We start from the raw sequence: 24,089 nt of genomic DNA, 5'->3' as shown, positions 1-24,089 counted from the left end.
ATCTTATCTACGTATGAAGCTTGAGGCAGTGCTATCACTTTGTTCTTTCAATCCTTCAGTATTCGATACCTAGAACAAAATTAACTTCTCCCAAGTCCATCGTGCTAAGTTGTTGGGTTAACTACAAATTAATCGATGACAATGTCCCTACCTCATTCCCAATGAGTAGAATATCATCGATATATAGAATTAGAAAGGCCACCTTTCCATCCCCTAAACATTTAAAAAGACAAGGTTCATCTATGTTTTGCTCAAAACCAGAAGTTTTGACTTGAGCATAGAAACTAGAGGGAAGGTTTTTTCATAATTGATCCCTTCTTTCTAAGTATAACCTTTTGCTACAAGTCTAGCCTTATTAGTTTCCACTTTTCCATCCACATTTCTTTTCCTCTTGTAGATCCACTTACAACCTATGGTTTTATTCCTTTCAGTAAGTTTACAAGTTCCCATACTGATTTGGAATATATAGAGTCCATACCAGCTTTCATATATATTTCCCAGAGCTTGGAACCAACACTTTGCATCGCTTTGTCATATGTGAGTGGCTCATCATCTTCCTGTTCGGTAGACTCAGTGTTAAAAACACTTCCACCAGATTGGAAGAAATCAGGCCTACTAAAGGCCTTCCTACTATGATGAGGCTTCCTATACTGCTAATCATTTGTAGGTCTACTATTAGAAGTTGGTTATGGAACCGTTTCCATAAGTTTATTTTATATTTCCCAAACCCTCCTTGAGTACCACTTTTTTCGAGGTTTAAATTCATTCATGTAAATTTCTTCAAGGAAAGTAGCATAAGTTGAGACTATAACAATTTTCTCTTTCGGGTTATAAAACAAACCACCCTTTGTTCTCTTTGGATATCTTACAAACATGCACAATTCTATTTATGAGTCCAACTTCTTTGCATCTTTATCCAATACGTGCGTCGAGCATCCTTAAATCCTAAAATGATTAATATTTGGCTTCCTACCATGCCAAAATTTGTATGGGGTTTATGATGTTGCCTTAGTTGGCACATCATTCTAAATATAACAAGTTGTTTATACAGTGTATCCTCCAAAAGAGACTGAAAGCTTTGAATAACTTAATATCGAACGTACCATGTCTAACAACATTCAATTTGTTCTCTCTACCAAGTCATTCTATTGTAGAGTGCTTGACATGGTTAACTGGGATAGGATCCCATTCTCTATAAGGTACCCTATTAATTCATCAGATAAATATTCTTCATCTCGAGCAGACCAAAATGTCTTTATGGGTAAATCTATTTGTTTCTCCACTTTCGCACGAAACTCTTTAAATTTATCGAAGGTTTCACTCTTGTGATACCTCAAGTATACATACTCATATCTGAAATAGTCATTAATAAAGGTTACATAATACTTGTAACCACCTCTTACACTAACATTCATGGGGCCACAAACGTCACTGTGCAAAAGTTCTAGGGGTTTGTTGGGCCTCATTCCTCTTGCATTAAAAGATCGATTAGTCATCTTACCTTCCAAGAAAGATTCACATAGTGGAAGATCAACTTCTTTAAGTGAACTTAAGATGCCATCTTTCACAACTCTACTAATTTTTTCTTGATTAATATGACCAAATCTCAAATGCTAAAGGTCCACCTCATTAGAGTGAGAAGTTTTAAGTCATATTTTAGTTTCAAAAAGTGTGTACATATTTGGAGTTATAAAATAGAGATTATTTGAAATCCATCCATTACAAATAAGATTGTGATTTCTAAATATTGCAATTCTATTACTAAAAGTCACAGTCAAGTCGTCTTTATGTAAACATATAATGAAAATTAAGTTTCTTTTGAAACCTAGTACATAGAAAACATCTTTTAAAATAATCTACCTAAAATTATCAAAATAAAAATGAACATCTCCCACTGCTTCAGCTGCCACACTTGTCTCAGTCCTGATCTATAATAATAAGCTCTTATCTCTAAGATCTTTTGTCTCCTTGAACCCTTACAGAGAAACCCAAATATGATTAGTGGCTCCCGAATAAATGACATAGTGGTCTATTAAGTCGTCCACTAAACAAGCTTCTATCATCAAGAGTTTCATACCTTTGCTTTTGGTAGCTAGGTATTCTTTTCACTCTTTATATTTTTCCTTTAAGTCCTTTTTCTTATTGTACAAGAAGCATTTAGACTTAGATAAGTCTTTTGGCTTTCTGGTTCACTTCCTTTCCACTTGTGGTGACCTAGAGACCTTAGGTTTACCTTTCTTAGCACATTTTCCCTTCCCTTTTGAGGAAGAAGCTACAACTATATTCGTTTTTACTTTTTGGACCAACTGATCACCGTTCAACACCAACTTATAGGATTGTAACTCCTTTATAAATTTTTTAAGCGTCAAGTTTTTGTTGCTAAGGTTATATGCGATCCAAAAACCAACAAAATCCCTGGACAAGCTTTTGAACACCATCTCTATTTGAATGTTTTGGTCCAAATTGGCCTCATTGTCTACAGCCTCGGTAAAGTAGCCCATAAGAGTGATCATATGGTCTTTGATGGGAGTGTCGGGCTTTTGTTTGAAATTCATTAAGCTAGTTATAGTACACTGTGGAGCCGAGGTAGCTCGGCCTCTAAACATGTTTTCTTGGTTATCTACAATCATTTTAGCAGTCTTATAGCTCTTCAATTGTTTATACAGAGAGTTGGTCACACTGGACAGCATATAGCAACGAACTATCTCATCAGACTCTTCCCAGTGTTTTCTAGCCTCAGTTTGAGTGGCTGGAGGGCACTTAGTAACAAGAACTATTTTAAGTTTCTCACAGCTCAGGACAATTATTAGGTTCTTTTTCAATTCCTTATAGTTGTTTTCGTTCAATTTGTTTTCAGTGAGTATGTTCAATAAGGGAGTTGGTGTCATTTTCGAACTGAAAATAAAAATATACATATATTAATATCTTTGTATTAAGCAAATTTTTGAAATGTTTTTCAACATTACGATATGCACTAAGATGATGCATGCAGCTTACATTAAACCTTGAAAACATTTGTAAGTCATTGCAATGATAATTCCCACACCCATTAAATCAAACCAGCATGGGGTGATCATGATTAGCTAGTAAGAACATAAATTTCCATCCAATTAGTACATGAACCTAATTCTTTAGGCATTCACGTGTACTAATAATCATGTAACGTTTGATCATCATTTTAACTTAAGTAGAGCTCTGCGGGGAGTTACTTAACAAGAAGATCTTGAGTGTATAACCATCAACTCAACACCTATCACACCATGCACCACAAATGAGTCATCGTGGGACAATCTCATCGAGTAGCATGCTTTAACTAGTTGCCCTATTTTGGAGATAGAATTTCTTGACCTATCACATGATAATGCCTACCACAAGAGCCAGTCGAATTATCATTTGAACATAAGAGAATTCTTCTTACTTTCAAGAAATCTCCTTAGTGAAATCCACATAGCAATCCTACCGTGGGGTAGTGCACTTGCCATGCCATCATAAGAGACCATTTATAGAGGTCGTAGGTCTTATTTTGGGTCTTCTCTCACTCAATATTTTAAAAAACATACAAGGTTTTTATAATTTCCAGTTTCATTTGTGTATGATCAATATATGCTTGACAAATACATGTGGCATTCTTTCTTAAATTTTATGACATACTTATCTCATATATGTATGACATGCTATGGAAACTTTAGAATATTCACATTCAATTATTCACAAAAGTTAATCAAAAAGTGTTCATTCTCCATATTTTCTCTTTTAAGGGAAAAACTGAAAAAGTGAATGTGAACCGTGCACTAGGTAGGTTCCTCAGAAAGGGAGGTGAGTCATATTTGACCACTTAAAAGCAAAGCCTTTCATTGCCAGATTCAATCCTAAACATACATCTTCTTATTACCACACTTCTCACAGTAGTTGAATAACCTAAAGAAGTTAATGGAATAATACAACACATGTATTTTCTCATTACCACCCTTCTTATCTTTAATAGATCAACTGTGGATCATTTCATACATATATATCACAATTATATCATAAACAATTATTAAATAAGTATACAAAGAGATAGGTAATAAAATAAAATTGTCGGTCAAGGTTTCCATGCTTCTATTTCAAAAAAATAAATCAAAAATAATAAAAAAAGTTACAGCGTTTTTCGCCATAAGCCACTCATTGTGTCTTCGACCGTCATCGCTCCATCTTCTCATCATCATAGATTCCTTTTTGGAAATATTATATTTATGACTTATGTCTGTTTTTGGCTCACAAGAATTTTATAAATAAAAAATTATCCTATATGGAGATGATAGTCTACGGTCTATTTCCTAAGAACCTCAACCTTGGCAACAAATAACAATTATATAATAAATATATAATATCACATACATTCTCCTAAACATGCGAATAGTTACAAGAATGACACATCTTATCAAATATCAATCAAACAAGGTTAAGAGAGAGACTCCGTCTCGATTTACACTATAAACATAGCACAACCTGGCTCTGATACCAATTGTTTAAAAAAATCTGATTTGAAAATGGTTTTCTTACACAGTGGAAAATTAAAATTTTGAAATCGATCCGGTTTGTGATATTTATAGCAAAAAACTTGATTTCGAAATCGTACCTATATTTTCGGATAAACAGGCCCTTGATGTTTTATAGCTTTCAACCAAATGTTCTTCTTTTCTATTCTCGTACTATGAATTACTTTGAGTGTGGGCTCAAATCAATTGAATTGAAATACGAAACTAGAAAAAGTTTTCTCTCTTTTATTTGGGGTGAAAACAAAAATTTTGTCTTCTTTAATATAAATTGATAGAATTATTATTCTAGAAAAATATATCTAGAAGTTGATAATAAATTCTGTCTATTTTTCAATAGAATTAAAATCTCTCAAAGTTTTGTTAATAGCTATAACACCCCAACCCGTATCCGTCGCTGGAACAAGGTTACGGAGCATTAATAGAGTTTACAATTCAAGCTGACAAATATTTCAACATTTCATATCATTTCAATAAACATAATGAAATCAAGTCAAAACATACATATTGTCCCTTATACGAGCTATCGAGGCCCTAAATAGACGCTAGAAACAAGTCAAGACTAAACCGAAAACTCATAGAATTTTTTAGGAAATAAGCAAAATTTTCAACACTGCAGGGGTCAGCCGACCAAGAGACATGACCAAAAGACACGCCCGTGCCTCAAGCCGTGTGGACATTCAAAATAAGGACACAAGGTCGTGTCCCAGTCCGTGTCTGTGCCTTTGTAACTTACTGACTTAGGACACATGGCCAAGCCACACGCCCGTGTGCTAGGCCGTGTAACAGCCTAACTTACAACCTTTGGAAAGTTACAAGGGACAAACGGTCGTGTCACCTGGCCGTGTGTCACACAAGGCTGAGGCACACACCCATGTCTCTGCCGTGTGGATGAAAATAGGTCATTTAACAAGCCATTTTTCTCACCCAAATTGGCATATACATACAACCACAAATGCACATATACACAAGCCATAATAAGCCACTAAAACCATACATATTCTAGCTTTATAAAAATGGTATGATCACATACAACCAATATGCCCTTAGGCACCTCAAATGACAATAAATAAACATGTATCACTATATATTCATTTTTGGCCAATTAATAAACTAAGTTATCGGCATGTTTGACTTAATACATAACATGGAACTTACTTGCCAAAATATACCAAATGGTACTAATCATGCCATTCAACCACTAGCATCTAAACCCATATTTTTTAACTTAATCCCTAATTGAAAATTTCACTAAATATCTCTTTACAAAAGTTGTTTATCTAAAAACTATCCATTTTCTATCATCAAACATCAAAACTCATGTACAATGAAAAATGACAAAAACCTTATAGTGTAACAGTTTCACAAATTAGTCTCTGGGCTAACTAGATTAAGCTACAACGATCCCGAAAATATAAAAACCATTAAAAACTAACCTCAAAAATTAACACGTAAACCCTCATTATAACGTAAAAGATGAACATTTTTTCTTTTTTTTAGTTTAATTAACATTATTTACTAAATTACACAATTAACCTTTTTATTAACCTTTAAAAACAACGTATATAATGTCCATAACTGTCCACTCATTATAACCATGGTATAATTACAATATAAACCATCTAACCATTTAATATTGTATCTATTAAATACCTTTAGCTATTAGGTCTCAACTTTTGCACTTTACGCGATTTAGTTCATTTTATCAAATTGAGCATATAAATGGTAACAGTTCTTAACGAAATTTTTATGCAGTACTACTATCATGTTGTAGGCAATAGAATAATAATAAAATAAATTTTTTGACTACAGATTTGTGGTCCCGAAACCACTATTCTGATTTTATTGAAGCGAGCTGTTACAATAGCTTTGCCGATGCCATTTATTTATAAGAGGAGAAGGTAGAACCCTTGTTGAGTTGTAGTGAATGATTTCAAATAGAAAAACAATATCCTACTTAGAATAGGATGACACACCCTAGTATTCCTACTAGGGTTGTCGCCCCATTCATGTCCATGAGGGGCTTTTAGGTCTCTCTCATATCGGGTCCAATTACAAGTACTTCCTAATCTTTTTTGACCAATACCCTGTAATGTGAACCAACCCGATTCATTTTTTCTATTTCCCAAAAAAAACTTTAATGTTTAGACATAAAATAAATTTATCATCATTATTTTACCCCCAACAAAATTTTAACGATTGTACCCCTGGTAAAATTTCGATAAAATATGTTTACTATTTCACAACTCAACATGTTCACTATGGCCAAATGGTTTATTTTCATTTTCGGGCTTCAAAACAATCCAAAAACATAAACTCATTCTTCTAATCATTTTTTAAGTAATACATATAGAATTGCAAATAGATCATTTCCTTCATTTTCATTTTCATTTCCATTTCCATTTCCATTTTTGGAAACCTACATTCATTTCCAAATGATTGCATTTCTCCATTTCAAAGAAAATCATAACCATTCCTAAATGTTTTTCATTTCTCTTTTCCTATTCCTTTCATTCATTTCTATTCAAACATACAATTCATTTTTTGTTTGAACAAGCTAGCAGAGAGACTGATTGAACATATGTAGCTGAGGCTCAAATGAATTATAATTGAGTTTTGGATTTTCGCCTATTAATTATAAACTCATTGAGTCATGAAGTCATTCCACTATAGTATCGTGACTAAGCTCTCCCCAACGACATACTTTTATGAAAGCAACTACTAAGTGCTCGTCCAATGATCTTGTCATAAGTGTGTTACCCTCATAGGATATCTTTAATCTCTTTGGGATAATACTCGTTCTCCCAATATGATCCTATTTTATCTCATGGTAACCATTACATCTTATTTCATAAAAAATCAATTACTATCAAATAGTGATCCAGTCATCCATCACAAAGACGGATGACCCGTAGCCATGTTTACTTTTCATCAACCTTGTAATGCCAAGGAGAGGATATCATTTACACATTTTTTTTGCTATAAATTCCACTGCTGTGAATGACACTACACACTACAGAAGTCATACATCCAATTCACCAGCTTTCGATTCCTTATCTATTTGAACTCAAGCTTTTACTTACATCAAATTGTATGAGTCACACATACATAGTCTACCATCCAAGTAGGATTTAGGTATGCACACCGTGAACGTCACAAGTGAATAAATTCATAAACAGTTTCAGGATTTATTTTGATTGGGTTAAACATGATGAACTATCAGTCTAGGTAGTCACATTTATGTCTCTATCTTCAGAGAGTTTTCTGCTACGATGCCCAAGACAAGGCATCTCCATAATTGGACTTGAAAGACGACGTAGTAATCTTTCAATCGTTTTGCTCATTTTCGATTAGATTAAGGACATGTTTTGGTTTGTCTACTAATGTAAGTTATCTTTCTATATTATGATTTGACCACATAATACCGTTTAGTATTAGTTAAACATTAGACAACCAGTGAGTAAGATTTGTTTTCATTTTGCTTTGTATGCACAAACCATGTGAGAACAATATACAAAGTATTAATGTAATTCATGAATAATTTTCTTAACTAATCTGTTCGAAAAATTTCAAGTGTACTTATACAAAAATACTATAGTTAGGGCACTAGATCCAACACCCAACTCAATCGTCGAATCTAAATGCGTGATATCATATTACATAGTCGAATCAACTCAAATCAAACATAAGTAATGTTTCACATAATCAAAATCTCATAAATACATTTCAGACATACTCTAATCAATTAAAGTTTAAGCAAGGTATAATATGACCTTAAGAATCGAATCCAAACTCTTTTATTAAATTTTTAACATGATGTCTCGAGATAGGGGGTCTCCATGTCTCATGATAGACCTCATTTTATTTTAGTAATTCTTCTTTAATGAATTCATGTCTCGAGACATTAGAGTTCAAGCCTCGAGATAGACCTCTCTCATTTTCCTACTTTAGCTTTTATATTTATATGTCTCAAGACAAGGGGTTCTTATCTCGAAACCTAGAACTTGACAAAAATTAATTAGCTTCAATATGCCTTGTCTCGACACAAAATGGCCTTTCTCTCAAGACCTAGATGAGGTTTTCTTGAGACTAGCTTGACAAGTCTCGAGACATTAAGCAATCAAATAGACAATATGGTAAATTTTGATCTAATGGTCTCGAGACATGTTCTTTCAATTTTGAGGCTTTAAAGTAAAATGGCCTAAAGTGCACATTTTCAATCATTCAAACATATCAAATTGTACCTAAAACATACCTAAACATTTCAACAATGCAAATCCATCAAATTAACACATGAAAACATAATCAAACACCATCAAAGCATAATATTTAATTCATCAAGGCCTAATGTATAATTTACATATTCAAACTTATATAAACAAGAATAAATAACTGTAACAACCCATTTTTCAGTGGTGTTAAAAATAGTGGTTTCCGGGCCACAAAATTCGAAGAGTGAGTCTGTAAATATTATTATTTAATATTTAAGAGTCAACTATAGTATTATATTAAATTTTCATTTGATAATTTTTGTTATTTGAGTGAATAGTCAAATTCAAGTGGTTTGTCTGTAAAGTCAAGTGGTTTTAGAAAATGAGGTATTAGGGCCTCGCTTTTATAAACCGAGCATAAAAATATTTTATTAAATAGTTATAGAGGGGTTATACTGGGGTATTGAAGTTTGGTTCAGAAATTTTGACGTTTGGATAATTAATTAAGGAAAAATGATTAAATCGTAAAAGTTGCAAAACTTAATTTCTATTGATTTCTATTAACTAAAAAGCATAATTAAAGATTTTTAAAGGTTTTAAATGGTAAATATACCATTTTTAAAAGTGTTGGATGGTTAGTGGGGATTATTTAGTTAAAAAGTAATGTTTATTATAATATAAAACATTAGATTATATGTTTTAATAGTTAATAAAATAAGAAATGAAATGAAAAAAGCTAAGTCATTCATCTTATTCACCTTATAATCAAATCAAAAAGGGGAGAAGGACACCTAACTCACGTTTAGCTTCAAGCTTCAATTGGTAAGCCATTTTTGATCAGTTTCTTATAATTTTTATGTTTTTGAGATCGTTGCAACTAGGTCCAGCTAACCGATACCTCCATTTTCAAAACTGTTAAAGATTTTAAAACTTGCCATTGATGAATCTTAGATGTTTTTTTATGTAAAATGGTAGGTTATTAAACTTAATTGTTAAATTGGACTATTTTGTAAAGTGATTTTTAGTAATTTTATTGTTAAAGGATTAAATTGTTAAAATAGTAAAACTTCTTAGAATTCTTGTGAAATTGTGACAAATGTGGGCTAAGTAGGGATTATATAAAATTTGGCTAGCATGGGTTTTGATTAACTGTGATTAATTTGTAAAGTTTGGGTTTAAGGATTAAATTATAAAAGTGTAAAGTTTAGGGGTAATTTTATAAATTTTATAAAAATAGATTATAAGCTTAATTTTATTTATTTGATATGTTCAACTGGATTAATTGAATGAAAACTATTCTTTAGATCAAGAAACGAAGCAACCGGATACGAATCGTGGAAAAGCTAAATTAATGGATTAGTCATCGGTCTTGTTTTCGCAACCGTTTTTGTCTGGGTAAATTCGTAACTTGATTAAATCAATTACTAGTTGTTTCAGTTGTTTAATATCTAATTTTTTATATATGAATTGAGTTTGTTGGCTTCAAGAAAATGATTGAGACCATAGTTGAAAGACATTATGGCACTATACCGGAAATAAATAAGATCATAGTTGAAAGACACTATAGCACCATGCTAGAAACGAGTAAGAGAATAGCCGAAAGACGTTATGGCATCACGACTCCATCAAGACCATAACTGAAAGACGTTATGGCATCACGATTCTACGGAGTAAGACCATAGCTGAAAGATGTTATCGCATCACGAATCAAACGAATAAGACCATAGTTGAAAGAAACTATGGCAACATGGAGGAAAATGAATAAAACCATGGTTGAAAGACACTATAGTATCAGTCAAAAATAAATAAGACCATGGTTGAAAGACACCATGGCACCCTTCGATCATTTGTTAGTCAAGTCACACATTTCAGGTGAGTATGTATCGTAAGTATGAAAAAGAGTTGAATTTTTTACTAGTATAGTTTGATAATGAATTTTAATGCCTTAGTATGATTATATACTTCATATATCTCTAAATATGTTAACTCGATATGTTGTGGTATGTTTAGGGAATTAAATGGTTATATGAGTATTTTCCAAGTATTCGATGTTATTTCATATGATTCAATAGGCGATTTAAGTTTTAATGAATGTACTAGTATATGAAAAGAGCTATGTTGTTGATAATATGGAATGTAAATGTAATATGGGTAATTGAATAGAAATTAAGGTATTTAATGGAAAGATGCATGTATGCACTGGTTCGTGTTAATGAACATATGAAAAGGAAAAATATGGAGTAAAAAGGGAACTAGTTGAACATGTGATAAATTTTTGTATATTGAAATTCATTTCGTGATATGTACCATGCTTCATAGGTTGATATATTTTTAAGTATAAGTAATAGTTTATTTTCAATAAAATCAGAACAGTGGTTTCAAGACCACAAATCTAACGATTAAATTTTTATTTTATTATTATTTTAATGTTTACGGGATTATATTAAGGTCGTGTTAAAATTTTGTTAATAAATTTTGATGTTTACATTATTAATTAAGTGGAAAGGATTAAATCATAAAAACTGTAAAAGTAGAGTTCTATTAGTTAAAAGGGTCAATTGGCTATGAAAATTTAATGTGAATGGATCTAAATGGTAATTATACCATTCATAAAGCTACTAGACATTTATGGACACAATTTAAGTGATGTTTAAGTTATAAATCAAGGTTAAATTAGTAAATTAATAAATTAACTTAAAATTAAAGTAAAGGAAAGATGTATCATGTTCTCCATGCTTAATTTCAACCTAAATATTGAAGGAAAGGAAGCCATTTTAGGGTTTGAGCATTCGATTAACTTTCTCTCTTGCATGTAAGTGTTTTCGAGCCCTGTTTTTAATTATTTTTATGTTTTTGAAGTCATTTTAGATTAATCTAGCTAGCCCAGGGGTCAATTTGTAAAACTGTTAAAGATTGAGGGTTATGTCATTAATGCTTTTGTATGATTCTTGATGTTTAATGGTAGATTATGATTCCATGTTGATAAATAAACAAGTTTTGTAAAGTGAATTTTGATGAAATTTACATTTAGGGATTGATTTGTAAAAATAGTAAAAGCTCATGGAAATTTATGAAATGATGGTTTGTATGGGTTGATATAAGTCCCTAGTAAATTCGGTTAGCTTGAATGGGGGATTAAAATGCTTAAATTTCAATTTATCAGCTTAAGGACTAAATTGTGAAAAGTTAAAATATTAGGGCAAATGGTAATTTTGCATAAATATGAAATGTGGACTAAATTGAATACTAGAAGTATTAAATGGATTGAAATTGTCTATTTAGATCAAGATAGACCTCATATGAACCTAGATTAATGAAAAGCTAAAGCTTCGGAATAGCTCGATTTACCTTTACGCCCCTAGTTGTTGAGGTAAGTTCATATGAACAGTTATCAAATTAATGTTGTTTAATTTGAATGTTTACTATGTTATTTTAATGTAAATGGATTAATGTATAATCATATCAATGTTATGATGAAATAACGGATGCTGAGTCTTAGTTGAACCTTAAAAATTCGTAGGATACAAATGACATGTCATTAGGGATTTCATGTTTCGAGTGTTGGTCTTGAATGTCCTACTGATGGCTGAGGTCCAGCATTTATTACAAATACTCTAGAGCTTGTGTGAGCAGCATTGTGTAGCTTACATTTTGACCCACAGCTTGTGTGAGCAGGCCCATTTCATAGCTCGTGTGAGTAACGATGTAAAGGAAATGTTACGGTTACATGTTTAAGCATATTTCGTGTGAGCTTTCTCGAGTATCCGATGAAATTCTAGGTGGTTCAACGGGTATGAAAAGGAAATGAAAAGGGTAAGTGTTCAAATGTGATGTATCTTGAATCTATGAAAAGGAATGATGATCTAAATGATATGAACACATGTACAAGTTTCTTGTTATGGATGAATTCATTTGAACCATGTAAAATTTCACTAACTTGTGTATTGATGATGATATATAGGCTTGTGACAAGCTTGTGGTTTGAGTTGTATGATGCTTATACTTTATGTTACGCAAATGGATGGTAAGTTACATTTTATTTTCTACGAACTTACTAAGCATTATGTGCTTATGTAGTTTCTATCCTACGTTTATAGATTATCGAAAGCTCGATCGGTTTGGAAGCTCGTCGGAGATCTATCACATTATCCAGCATAAATATCGGTAGTTCTTGAACGTTTTGGCCAAGGTTATAATGGCATGTATAGGTTGAATTGTAATGTTGTTTTCTATGTGAATGATTGCTTTATGATATGATTGTGATAAGGTATGAAATTTATGTTTAAATGTTTTGTTTGTACGTAACACTCCGTAACCCTATTCTGGTGACGAATATAGGTTAAGGGTGTTACAGTATATCTACAAACCATGTGGAATGTTGTGAATAGGAAAAGAAAGTATCCATAATATTTGTGATTAATGATTGAATGGTTTAGTCATTTTATGTTTAAGATTTATACGAGCTTACTAAGCATTATTGCTTGCATTAGTTGTTTTCTTTTCCTATAGATCATCTGGAAGCTCAATCAGTTGGAATTGCGTCGGAGCACGATCACACTATCCATTCGTCATATTGGATATTGGTAGTTTTGGTTATCGGTTATAAATGGCATGTAATAGGATTTTTTTTTGTTATTTATCAATGTGGTGTGATTTAAGCTTATTTACCTATATGCCTTTCATGTTGGCTTATAAATATAAATATGTAAGCATATGTTTTGGTCACTTGTAAATGCCTTGAGATTTAGACTGCTATTGGATTCATTGAAGTGTGAATGGAATGGTTAATGGTAGGTGTGTGATGTAAGTTTAAGGTATGAAATTGTGGGATTGGATTTGAGTTGATTTGGATGTTAACTTATGGTACCAATGAGGGTGCATTGGATAAACATTTAGAATAAATTATATAAGTGAGCTGTGGCATGTAATAGGGTTAAAAAACCATTTTATCATTTTGACTTGTTTTGAATTATGCTAAGCTTGTAGTGATTAATGTTGTTGGTTGTGGTATGTATATAAGGATGTAAATAGGTGAATTTGGACCCTTATGCATGCTCTATTGACAGTGTATATCTTATGTTAGAATGACATGTTCTTGAATGGTTATTTGACATGATTGATATATGTATAAGTTAGAAACTTGTAATGTTCAATGGGATTAAATTTGATTTGTACTTGTGGTGCCCTTTGTTAGCATATTTGTTATGTATTATAAAATGGTTGAATTGATATGTTTTGAAGTATGTTTTATGGTGTTTTGGTCATATGAATACAAGTGGGAATGGTGTGTCTTGGTGTGTAAGAATTGGGTATGTAATGACTTGTTTTGGGGGTTAAAAACGGAGCACATGGCCTGGAACAAAGGTTGTCACACGATTACCCCACATTGTCATATGGCCCTTTTTCGAATGCACACACAAACGAATATACAGGTTAGGACATGGTCGTGTGTCCCTACATCGAATGTCCACATGGTTTGGGCCATTTCACACGGCCGTGTGACCCCTGTTTTTCTTTTTTTTCTTTTTCCAAAATTTTTTGATTTGTTTCAAAATGGTTCCTAAATGTTCCCAAACTATTTTTAGGGCTCCGTAGGATCGGTTTAAGGCTCGTAAGTATGTTTATGCCATAATTATATTGAACTATTATTGATTGATATTAACTTGTATAATTATTCTATATTGAATATAATTGTTCTGTTTTATACAGTAATGCTCTGTAACACTAATCCGACGACGAAGACAGATTAGGGGTGTTACAATAACTATTAATGAAAGGATAAAAATTCAACTTTTAAAACAATATCGGCCAATTCACCAACCATATCAAAATATTAACCAAACCCTAAGTCCAACCAGCCTAGGTACATGCCAAAGACCAAAACATATGTATATACATACAAAATAAGCAACCAATTGATTTCCAAAATGAGCTTTCAAGATGGATGTTTTATAACCTCGAAACTACTATAACTTTTGCTTGCAACATATTTGTGTTTAGCATACAAAATAACTTTTGTTTAGCATCTATTCATATTTTTATCAACATTATGCTTGCCTTCAAATAACATAATTCTAATGCACCCTCAGGAAATTTGTATCTATTTTTTCATATCAAAATCATATACCATATCGATACTATTACCTCAATTCATTTACTAATATATTCATCAAGTAGTGTTACATTTTACTTCATATTAAAAAAATCAGATACAATAACTAATACTCAAATCAAACCATCATACCAGTATACGCACCAAAGTGTTGATCAGACATATGTGAATTGATCCCACCAACCACACTAGAATATGCTTACGCCCTTAAGGAATTCAGCTAGCGATACGTTCTTGACCCTCAGGGAATTTGAGAATTATCATAATATGTATATATGCGCATAACACTGAATCTCTCACCTATCAAAATAGATCATATGGCATGCCAACTATACCCGTAAATCTATTCGACAATGTTAATAGGGTAAATTCCATTATTAATGATTACATAATATTAAGCAAACATATACATATACAAATCACATACCAATTATCATAATCACATAATCATATCTATATACATACCTTTCAAATATCACCATATCGATAGTTTACTATTTTTGATAATTTGACAATTCAAGCATATACATTTAATTATTTAACGAACTCAAATTATGATAGCACAAATTAGAATATTTATTCATCAACGGCTTCGGATTTCCTATTGTCCCATGACGATCCTACGTTGTCTTTAGCCACGAAATTAAATTCAAATATAAAAAATACATTCATCACATAATTTAAACGCAAATCAACACACTATAAAAATGAATGCATCTAATTCATTTTAGTCCCTACAAGACCTAATATTTGAAATTACTATAACTTACAATTTACCCAATCGGATTTAAATCTGACTTAATAAGTATAGTACAGGGACTTTCTACAACCATATTTATTATCAAAGCTCTAAGTTTTTATCCCTTACAATTTAGTCCTCAATAATATATAATTCATCAAATGATTCCAACTAAATTTTATAATTCCCATTACATTTCTAACATGTTTTTCCATCACCAAACTTGATAAAATTTGAGCATGAATCCAAACCATTTATACTAATGATTTGGAAACTTCCTAACAATGAAACTCAAAATCTATTAATTTCATAAATTTATGACATGGGCTTCCACAATCTAACATTACTTATCATTAATATAACTAAAACTAAAAGTATAACTCACCAATTTCTTCAATTGAGCTTAGGCAACGGTGGAATGAAGGGAAAAAAATGTTTTCTTTCTTTCTTAGCTAGACAGTAGAAAAGATGAATAAAGATGATGATTTTCCTTAAATTTCTCTTTCCCACTATCTTATACATTTATATAGGCTTGATTAACCTTTAATTAGCTAATTAATCAATTTAGTTAATTACTAATCAAATAGATTAAATAAGTTAAATATTAGATAGTTGAAAGTATTGACTTTTTTTGTGATTAATTATGTATCATAATTTTGAAAATGGTTTAATTGCAATTACGAAATTTATTTAATTGCCATGTAAGGCACGTATCAATTTTAAAATCAATTTCCTTTTATCTTAATCGCTAATCAATTCAGTTCATGTACTATTTTTATTATTCAATTCAATTCAATAACACTTAATAATTCAACTTTTCCAACATGTACTTGACCTGTAATTATTCTATTTTAATTATCTACTAACTCAACTCAATTAATTTGGTCCGAAATAGAATTTTACAACACTATTAAAAATCGGGTTGTTAAAATTCTCTCATCCTTTAAGAAATTTTGTCCTTAAAATTTACCTATAACGAGGTGGGGATATTTCAACTACATAGATTCTTCGGATTCTCACGTGGCTTCTTCAATACTATGACTTAGCCACATAACCTTTATCAGCGATACGCGCTTATTAATTCTTTCACCTCCAGAGCTAAAATCTCAACTGGTTCCACCTCAAAAGTTAAATTGGATTGAATCTCAATTGATTCGACTGAAATTGCGTGCGATGGGTTCAATTGATACCTTCGAAGCATAGAAACATAAAACACATTATGTGTTTTCTCTAGTTTTGGAGGTAACATCAAATGATACGCTACATGTCTTACCCATTCGACGATTTCATACAACCAAGCATACATTGAACTCAACTTTCTTTTGCGACCAAATCGCAAAATCTTATTTTAAGGAAACACTTTCAAAAACACCTTGATATCCTTTCATTTCTATCTTGATTATTCTAACTGTATCTCTAGCTTCTTGAATCAAATCTGGCCAAATTAAATTTTTCTCGCTCAATTCGATCCAAAAAAATGGTGTTCGACACCTCTAACCATATAAATCTTCATATAGAGCGATTTGGATGCTTGACTGAAAGTTATTATTATATACAAACTCAACCGATAGTAAATAATGCTCCAAACTACCTTTAAAATCAATTATACAAGCTTGCAACATATCTTCTAGAACTTGTATAACATGTTTAGTTTAATCATTTGATTGAAGGTGGAAGGTTGTACTAAAATGTAATCTCATACCGAATGATTCTTGCAATTGCTTACAAAATCTCGACGTAAGACGAGAATCTCTATCTAATATGATCGACATTGAAATATTATGCAACCTGACTATCTTCTAAATAAAACTCAACTAGCTTTTAAAGTGTTCAATCGGTTCCCAAAACTAGAAAATGAGCCAACTTTTTCAACCGATCAACGATAATCCAGATGACATTCTTTTTTTTCAATGAAGTAGGTAACCCTAAAAAAAGTCTATCATTACTCGCTCTCATTTCCACTCGAAAACTAAAATGGGTTGAAGTAAACCAAATGAAGCTTGATTTTTGGGATTGATTCTCTGACACGTCAAACATTTAGCTACATATTCAATTATCTCCCTTTTCATACTCGACCACCAATAAAATTCTCGTAGATCACGATATATCTTTATGCCCCCCGGATGTAAAGCAAATGAACCATCGTGAACTTTTCAGAGAATATGTTGTTTTAAGTCAACATTATTAGCTATACACATTCGATCTTGAAATTGTTAACCAACATCTCTGCTAATACTATAATTCCCGCAGTCACCTCTCTCGACTAACGCTCTTTTATCGTCCAACTTAACATCTAACATCTATTCCTCTTTGACTTGCTCAATTAGGGTCCCGCTTCACTGTTAATTTAGCTAGAAAACTTCTGTCGTCGCACACGCTCAAATGAGTAAACATGGATCACAGTTCAACTATAGATTTTCGGCTCAAGGCATCTACAATGGCATTCATCTTACCAGGGTGGTAATTAATAATACAATCATAGTCTTTCAACAATTCAATCCATCTAAGCTGTCTCAAATTCAACTCATTTGGTTTAAGAGATATTTGAGACTTTTATAATCGATGTAGATGTAGCACTTCTCACTATACAGATAATGTTGTCAAATTTTCAATGCAAGCATAACAACGACCAACTTTAAGCCATGCATCGAATAATTAAGCTCGTGTGTCTTCAGGTGTCTCGAAGCGTACTCAATTACCTTTCTGTCTTGCATCAACACAATGTTGGAAAAAATCCAATTAGAACAATTTTCTATCACAACAGGAAATTAAAATTTTGAAAATCGAGACAATTTGTGATATTTATAGCAATATTTTTTTCCCAAAAAGTATTTATGCTTTGTGTAAAATGGATCCTTGACGTTCTTGACTTTTAATAGAACGGTCTTCTCTGTTATTCCCGTACCACGATTAGCTGCGAGTGTGGGATCGAACAATCATGAATCAAAGATAAAACCTGAAATAATTCTTACTTTCAGTAGGAAAGTAAATTCTTCCCTGTCAATTGAAACCGGTAGAATTGTTATTCCCAGAAAATATAATTTATACTTGGAAAATAAATTTTTACTATTTTCAGGTAGAATAAAAATATTTCAAAGTTATGTATAACTTATGTATCTTTAGCCCTACCAGTGCCATCTATTTATAGGGAAAGATAGAAGAATTTTGGTTTAATTAGTAGAAGAATACAAACAATACTTATCTGATAGAAAAATTAGTCCCCTAGTTCTACTAGGAGAGAGGGGGTAGTATTGGGTCCAAATTATACGTGATTGCTAAATTTTAAATCCAACACTTTATAATTTAATCCAACTCGATACATGTTTTTCTATTTTCCAAAATAAATATTATTTATTAATTTAATCTAAATTAATTAATTTTCTAATTAAATATTTTTCTCAAACCAAGTCTAATTTAGTTAAAATCATGACAACTTTACCGTTAAAGAATCTATGAGAAAATATCTTTAATTTTCATATTCAACAAATTCACAATGACCAATTAATTTAATTTCATTTTTGAATTTCAATTATTTAATTAAATGATAGTTCAAAAAACTTAAATTAATTCTTAGATCATTTCTATACTTAGTGAGAAATCACATTCATTTCCGAATGTAACTCATATCTCTAAATTTATCATTTCTATCCATTTCTGTTCATTTGATTCTACATACAATTCATTTTTGGTTTCAATGAGCTAGTGAAGGGATTGATTGAACATATGTAATTAAGGCTCAAATGATTTATAATTAAGCTACAACTTTTCGCCTATTAATTATAAACTCATTTAGCTACGAAGTCATTTCACTCTAGTATCGTGACTGAGCTCTCCCTAATTACATATCATTACGAAAACTACTCGATCAATTCTCATCCAATAACATTGTCATAAGTGTGTTACCCTCATAGGATATCTTTAACCTATTTGAGATAAATTCATTCTCCCAATATGATCCTTTTTTTTCTCATGGTATCCATTACATCTTCCTCTATGAAAAGTCAATTACTATCAAATAGTAATTAAGTCATTTATCATAAAGACAAATGACCTGTGGCATACCTTAATCTTGGGTCATAGTGTGGTAACCATTCACTTGTAACGTTAACCCATTCACAATTAAATATTTTATAAGATTATTTTAAAGAATTAAGAAAATAATTAAATAAGGGTAATAATATTTTTAATTAGATATTTCCTGAAGATATTTTAAAGGAATGTATATATATAAACAATTAAATATTTTAGAAGATTCACTTCTAATATTTTTGTTTTATTTCACATTTATAGAGACGAAAGCAGAAATGTAGTCAAGAGGGGCTTGATATTTAAAGTAAAATATTATTACGAGAGACTTCTAAAATATATCTCATTTAAATTTAATTATAAAGTATATTTAAAACTATAAAAAAATATTTGAATATAAAAAATTTTGCTATACAAGTTCGACAACAAATAATTTTGTTTATAAATAGTTAAATTTTAATATTAATGTATTAATATTGCAAATAATATATAAATCTTTTCTAATCAAATAATTTTTTAATATTTAAATTTCCTTATTACTGTTGCATATTTTAATATTAATTAAAGTGTTAGTGTTAAAAAATTATTATTTAACTAAAATAATTAGAAGTGGTATAAACTTATATCATATTATATAGAATATATATATATATTATGACGTACATTAACAAAAGTAAAATGTAAACGTTTCTATAATTATTGTAATAATTTACCATTTTAATGAATAATTAATGTAAATGTGATAGAGATAATTAAACTAACAAAATGACTACGGTTTACTTTTCAAGAAAAAAAAAGTGAGATTTAAATTAAAAATGTTGCTAAATTTACCCCATCAAACCATAAAATTTATAAAATAGAATTGGAATAACAATTCTTTGAGGGGAAAAAGCATAAATTTATATCTAGTTCAGTTATGAGACCTAAAGGGTTTTGATCATAGTTGTCAACATTGTATTAGTACCGATCTATACGTATTATTTCAGTCTTAAATTGGTATGAAGTAATTTATATTTCGTTTCATTTAAATTTTCAATGTGGTTCAATCATTTCGAAGTACTTTGGCTCATTTCAACTATATTGGCTTGTATCAGTGCACCATACCGATTGATACAAATTTTGATATTTTAAATCAACTTTTAATTTTTTTCTCTTAACCATTTTAATTTTTCAATAATTACATTTAAAATAAAAATTATTAAACTAATTTATTGAATATAATTAATAGCTTTAGGGTAAACTACACTCAAGGTCACTAAACTATTAGTAAGTTTATATTTTGTTCACTTAACTTTAAACAATTACAAAACTAGCACTAAACTATTTGAAAGTTTTCATTTAAGTCACTAGACTGTTAAGTTTTTTTCTAGAAAAAGTGTAACACCCCTTAGCTGCCGGGATGACATGGCGTGTATTAAACAACCAATCAAACCGCCCAACGGACCGAGGCATTACTGATAGACCTAGATCCTTTGGTGTTAAATCTTTTAGAAAACAGTTATGAAGATTTCCCTTTTTAATTTCAAAATATTTTTCTTTCTCTAAATCAGTTACGCATCTTTAAAGAAATGAAACAATAGGGGCAATAAAAGTCAGTCTATGAATCATTTGTTGCCATCAATGGTGATTACATATAAAAGAGATCATAAGCTGCAATTCTAGAAAGTTTGGTGTATGCTTTTATAATAAGGGTAAATTCTCTTTTAAAAACGAAACAATATAGACCATAAAGTGAAATACAAAAGTTGGTTACAAAACGGATTTATGCGTCACCCGCCAACGTAGCCATGCATGATACAAAAATGGACAAGTGACTCACTTGCAAACATAGCTCTAACGTAGTCCTCTTCTACAGATCTTCTCCTACTAATTAATCGCCTGAGAAAGAAAGGTAACGGAGTAAGTTCAATTAACTTAGTGAGTTCCAGATAGACACATAATGTTTAACAAGTTACCGATAATCAACCCAAAAATGAAGTCATGTTCGAAACTCAGTTTTACAGACACATTACGCCAAGTAACCAGTATAGTTTTCTGACGACAACACTTCATCAAAACAACGCACACAGTGCCCCTAGCGAAGACATGATGCTAACTTATACATACATATCATCCATAATCATATTTGTTTTCATATTCCTTGTTAAATTAAACACGTGTTCTCTCGCAAGGTTGGGTCATGATCTGTCAGTTCTGTTTGCAATAAGGCTTCCCTACCAGAGGCATCACAAATAAAGCTTCTTTCCACATTTTCATATGTCACAAATAGTCTGGTACTAGGCCCACACACCAGGTGGGTATTCTAATCTCGGCCATGGCCATGCTTACACACAACACTAACTTATTACGCATACGTTAATAGAAACCACCTCGGCCCATCTCTAGCAGAGACAACTTACCTTACACAACCATATATCATAGAGTTTCAAAATCCAAAGGAAGCAAAAAGGAACTCACCAAAACCTTCAAGTCAAAATCTAATCTATTGGTCATTTCCCTCAATTGCTCAAACTTTCGCTAGCTTCTTGAGCTAAATAAGAAACAATCATAATCATCAGACCCTTTTATCTACTAAAAATTGATCATGCATATACTAATGCAAAGACATAAATTCCCTCTACATCAGCCTAAGGGTTTTCCAAAAATTAACAGTCAGCTAATACTTATCAATGACATTTTGACAAGCTCTTGGAAACCTTCCTTGTCTTCTCTAGTGAAGATAAAAAGAAATTTCTTAGGGACATAAGGAAGAACACAAAGAGGAACAAAGGTGAAACATGTGAGTTACAAGCATCCTTTTATAGCACATACAGTGGAATATAAGCTTAGTGGCAAGGTTAGAACTCCCATTATCACCCTTGAAATCTGAAACTAAGCTTGCCTAACAATATTTGAAACCTAATCTTTTTTCCAAAAGTAACTACTACCACTAATTAGAATGGTAAAACATTACTTGTACACTTAAGCAACCAACTAAACAAGTTATACGGCTACTTAAACATATCAAGTTTTCATCTATAGTACTCTAGTTCAATTTCAACTAGGTCTCAATTAGACTCTAACGATACTTGCCGAACTTTCGTTTCCACGTAAAATAATTTCATCGCTCCGCAAACTAGCAAGTTCACTCAGGACATTTGGGGTTGGTAGATCGTTTCATAAAAAAGTTTGTCAAACCCTAGAGTTCGCCAAATGGCTAATTCCAGCAAGGCGTCCCCCTAAAAGGCATACAGTTAAATTCACGCAACATGCCAACCAAACACTTTAACTGATAATTCACCCTTTTCTACTCTGGCTTGCTCAATTTTACGCCAAAATCATATCGGTATGATCTACGCCAGACAGGCTGTTACAAAAAGTCCTATTAGCAAGCTCTAAGTGACGTTTCAAAGATTGGTATGGTGGATCAGCACCTTTGATGAGTAAAACATACCTTAGGTCTAAGTTGAATTGACGGTCAGTGTCAGAGATCGGAGAAGAAATTTGTTTGAATTTTGATTCACAAATTCATGACATTCAAAGTTGTTTCATAAGAAAAATAAAATAAAAAACAAACAAGCTAAACTATAGAATAGAAGGCAAAGAAGAACTTTTGATTGTGCAGGCGGTGCGAACAGAGAATGTCATACAAATCGATTTTAATAGTCCAGTGACTTAAAATGAAACTTTTGAATAATTTAGAGACCATTTTGTAAGTTTTTGAAGTTGAATGACCGAAACGTAAACTTACTAATAGTTTAGTGACCTTGATTGTAATTTACCCATAATTTTAAAACTGATATTTACATATAAATATATTTATTTAGACTTAATTGAGATATATTTGCATGTATATATAATATATAATTTATTTTGGTATAAAATGACAAGAATACTATATTATAAGCATGAGAACTTAAGTTCGATCCCAAACAACCTCATTTTCCTCCCCTAATATATTTAAATACACCGTGCCGAAGTACCTTATTTTTACTTCTATTACTACGTAGCACTACTACTACAAACTCATCTCTTAGTTCCTTATCACATTGCTAGATATTGACATTTGTTTTACTTAATTTCTAGAATTTCCAATTATGGCATTGAATTTCACAATAAAAATAGATCGACACATACAACTACCCAAACCCTTTCACCATCTTATTTATTCCTAGTTAACTTATAGCTTCCTCCATCACCGTCCTATATTAAATTTCTCTACACGTTATGTTGTAAAGAAATTTGAATGAATCAATAAGTATTGGATTTGTTTTTATTCCATTTTGCATATTGAGTAATCTCCGGAAGCTGCACCACACATGTTTTGACGAAAATGATCATAAAATTTTTCATATTCCGGCCTAACTAGCTAACTAGAGGAAACATCTTTATATCAAATTAAGCATCTTTCCTTAGTGAAATTATGTGATTATTTTTCCTATATGACAGTTTAAAAAAAAAGATATTGAGACATGGTGATTGCC

General features: G+C 31.4%; 1 protein-coding gene across 1 annotated transcript; it reads right to left on the bottom strand.

Moving 5' to 3' along the window:
- Nucleotides 1–2,189: 2,189 nt before the first annotated feature.
- On the bottom strand, nt 2,190–2,888 carry LOC107908130 (uncharacterized). The gene has a single exon (XM_016835388.1). The coding sequence runs from the start codon at nt 2,886–2,888 to the stop codon at nt 2,190–2,192; it is 699 nt and encodes a 232-aa protein (XP_016690877.1).
- Between the last annotated feature and the right edge of the window lie 21,201 nt (nt 2,889–24,089).

This window comes from Gossypium hirsutum, chromosome D08 (assembly GCF_007990345.1).
Source record: "Gossypium hirsutum isolate 1008001.06 chromosome D08, Gossypium_hirsutum_v2.1, whole genome shotgun sequence".
Classification (NCBI taxonomy): domain Eukaryota; kingdom Viridiplantae; phylum Streptophyta; class Magnoliopsida; order Malvales; family Malvaceae; genus Gossypium; species Gossypium hirsutum.
Note: the sequence above shows the minus strand (reverse complement) of the source record. Positions and strands in the feature narration are given on the sequence as shown.

Excerpts from the sequence above, each read along its gene's own strand:
- LOC107908130 (XM_016835388.1), bottom strand. The coding sequence starts at position 2,888 with ATGACACCAACTCCCTTATTGAACATACTCACTGAAAACAAATTGAAC.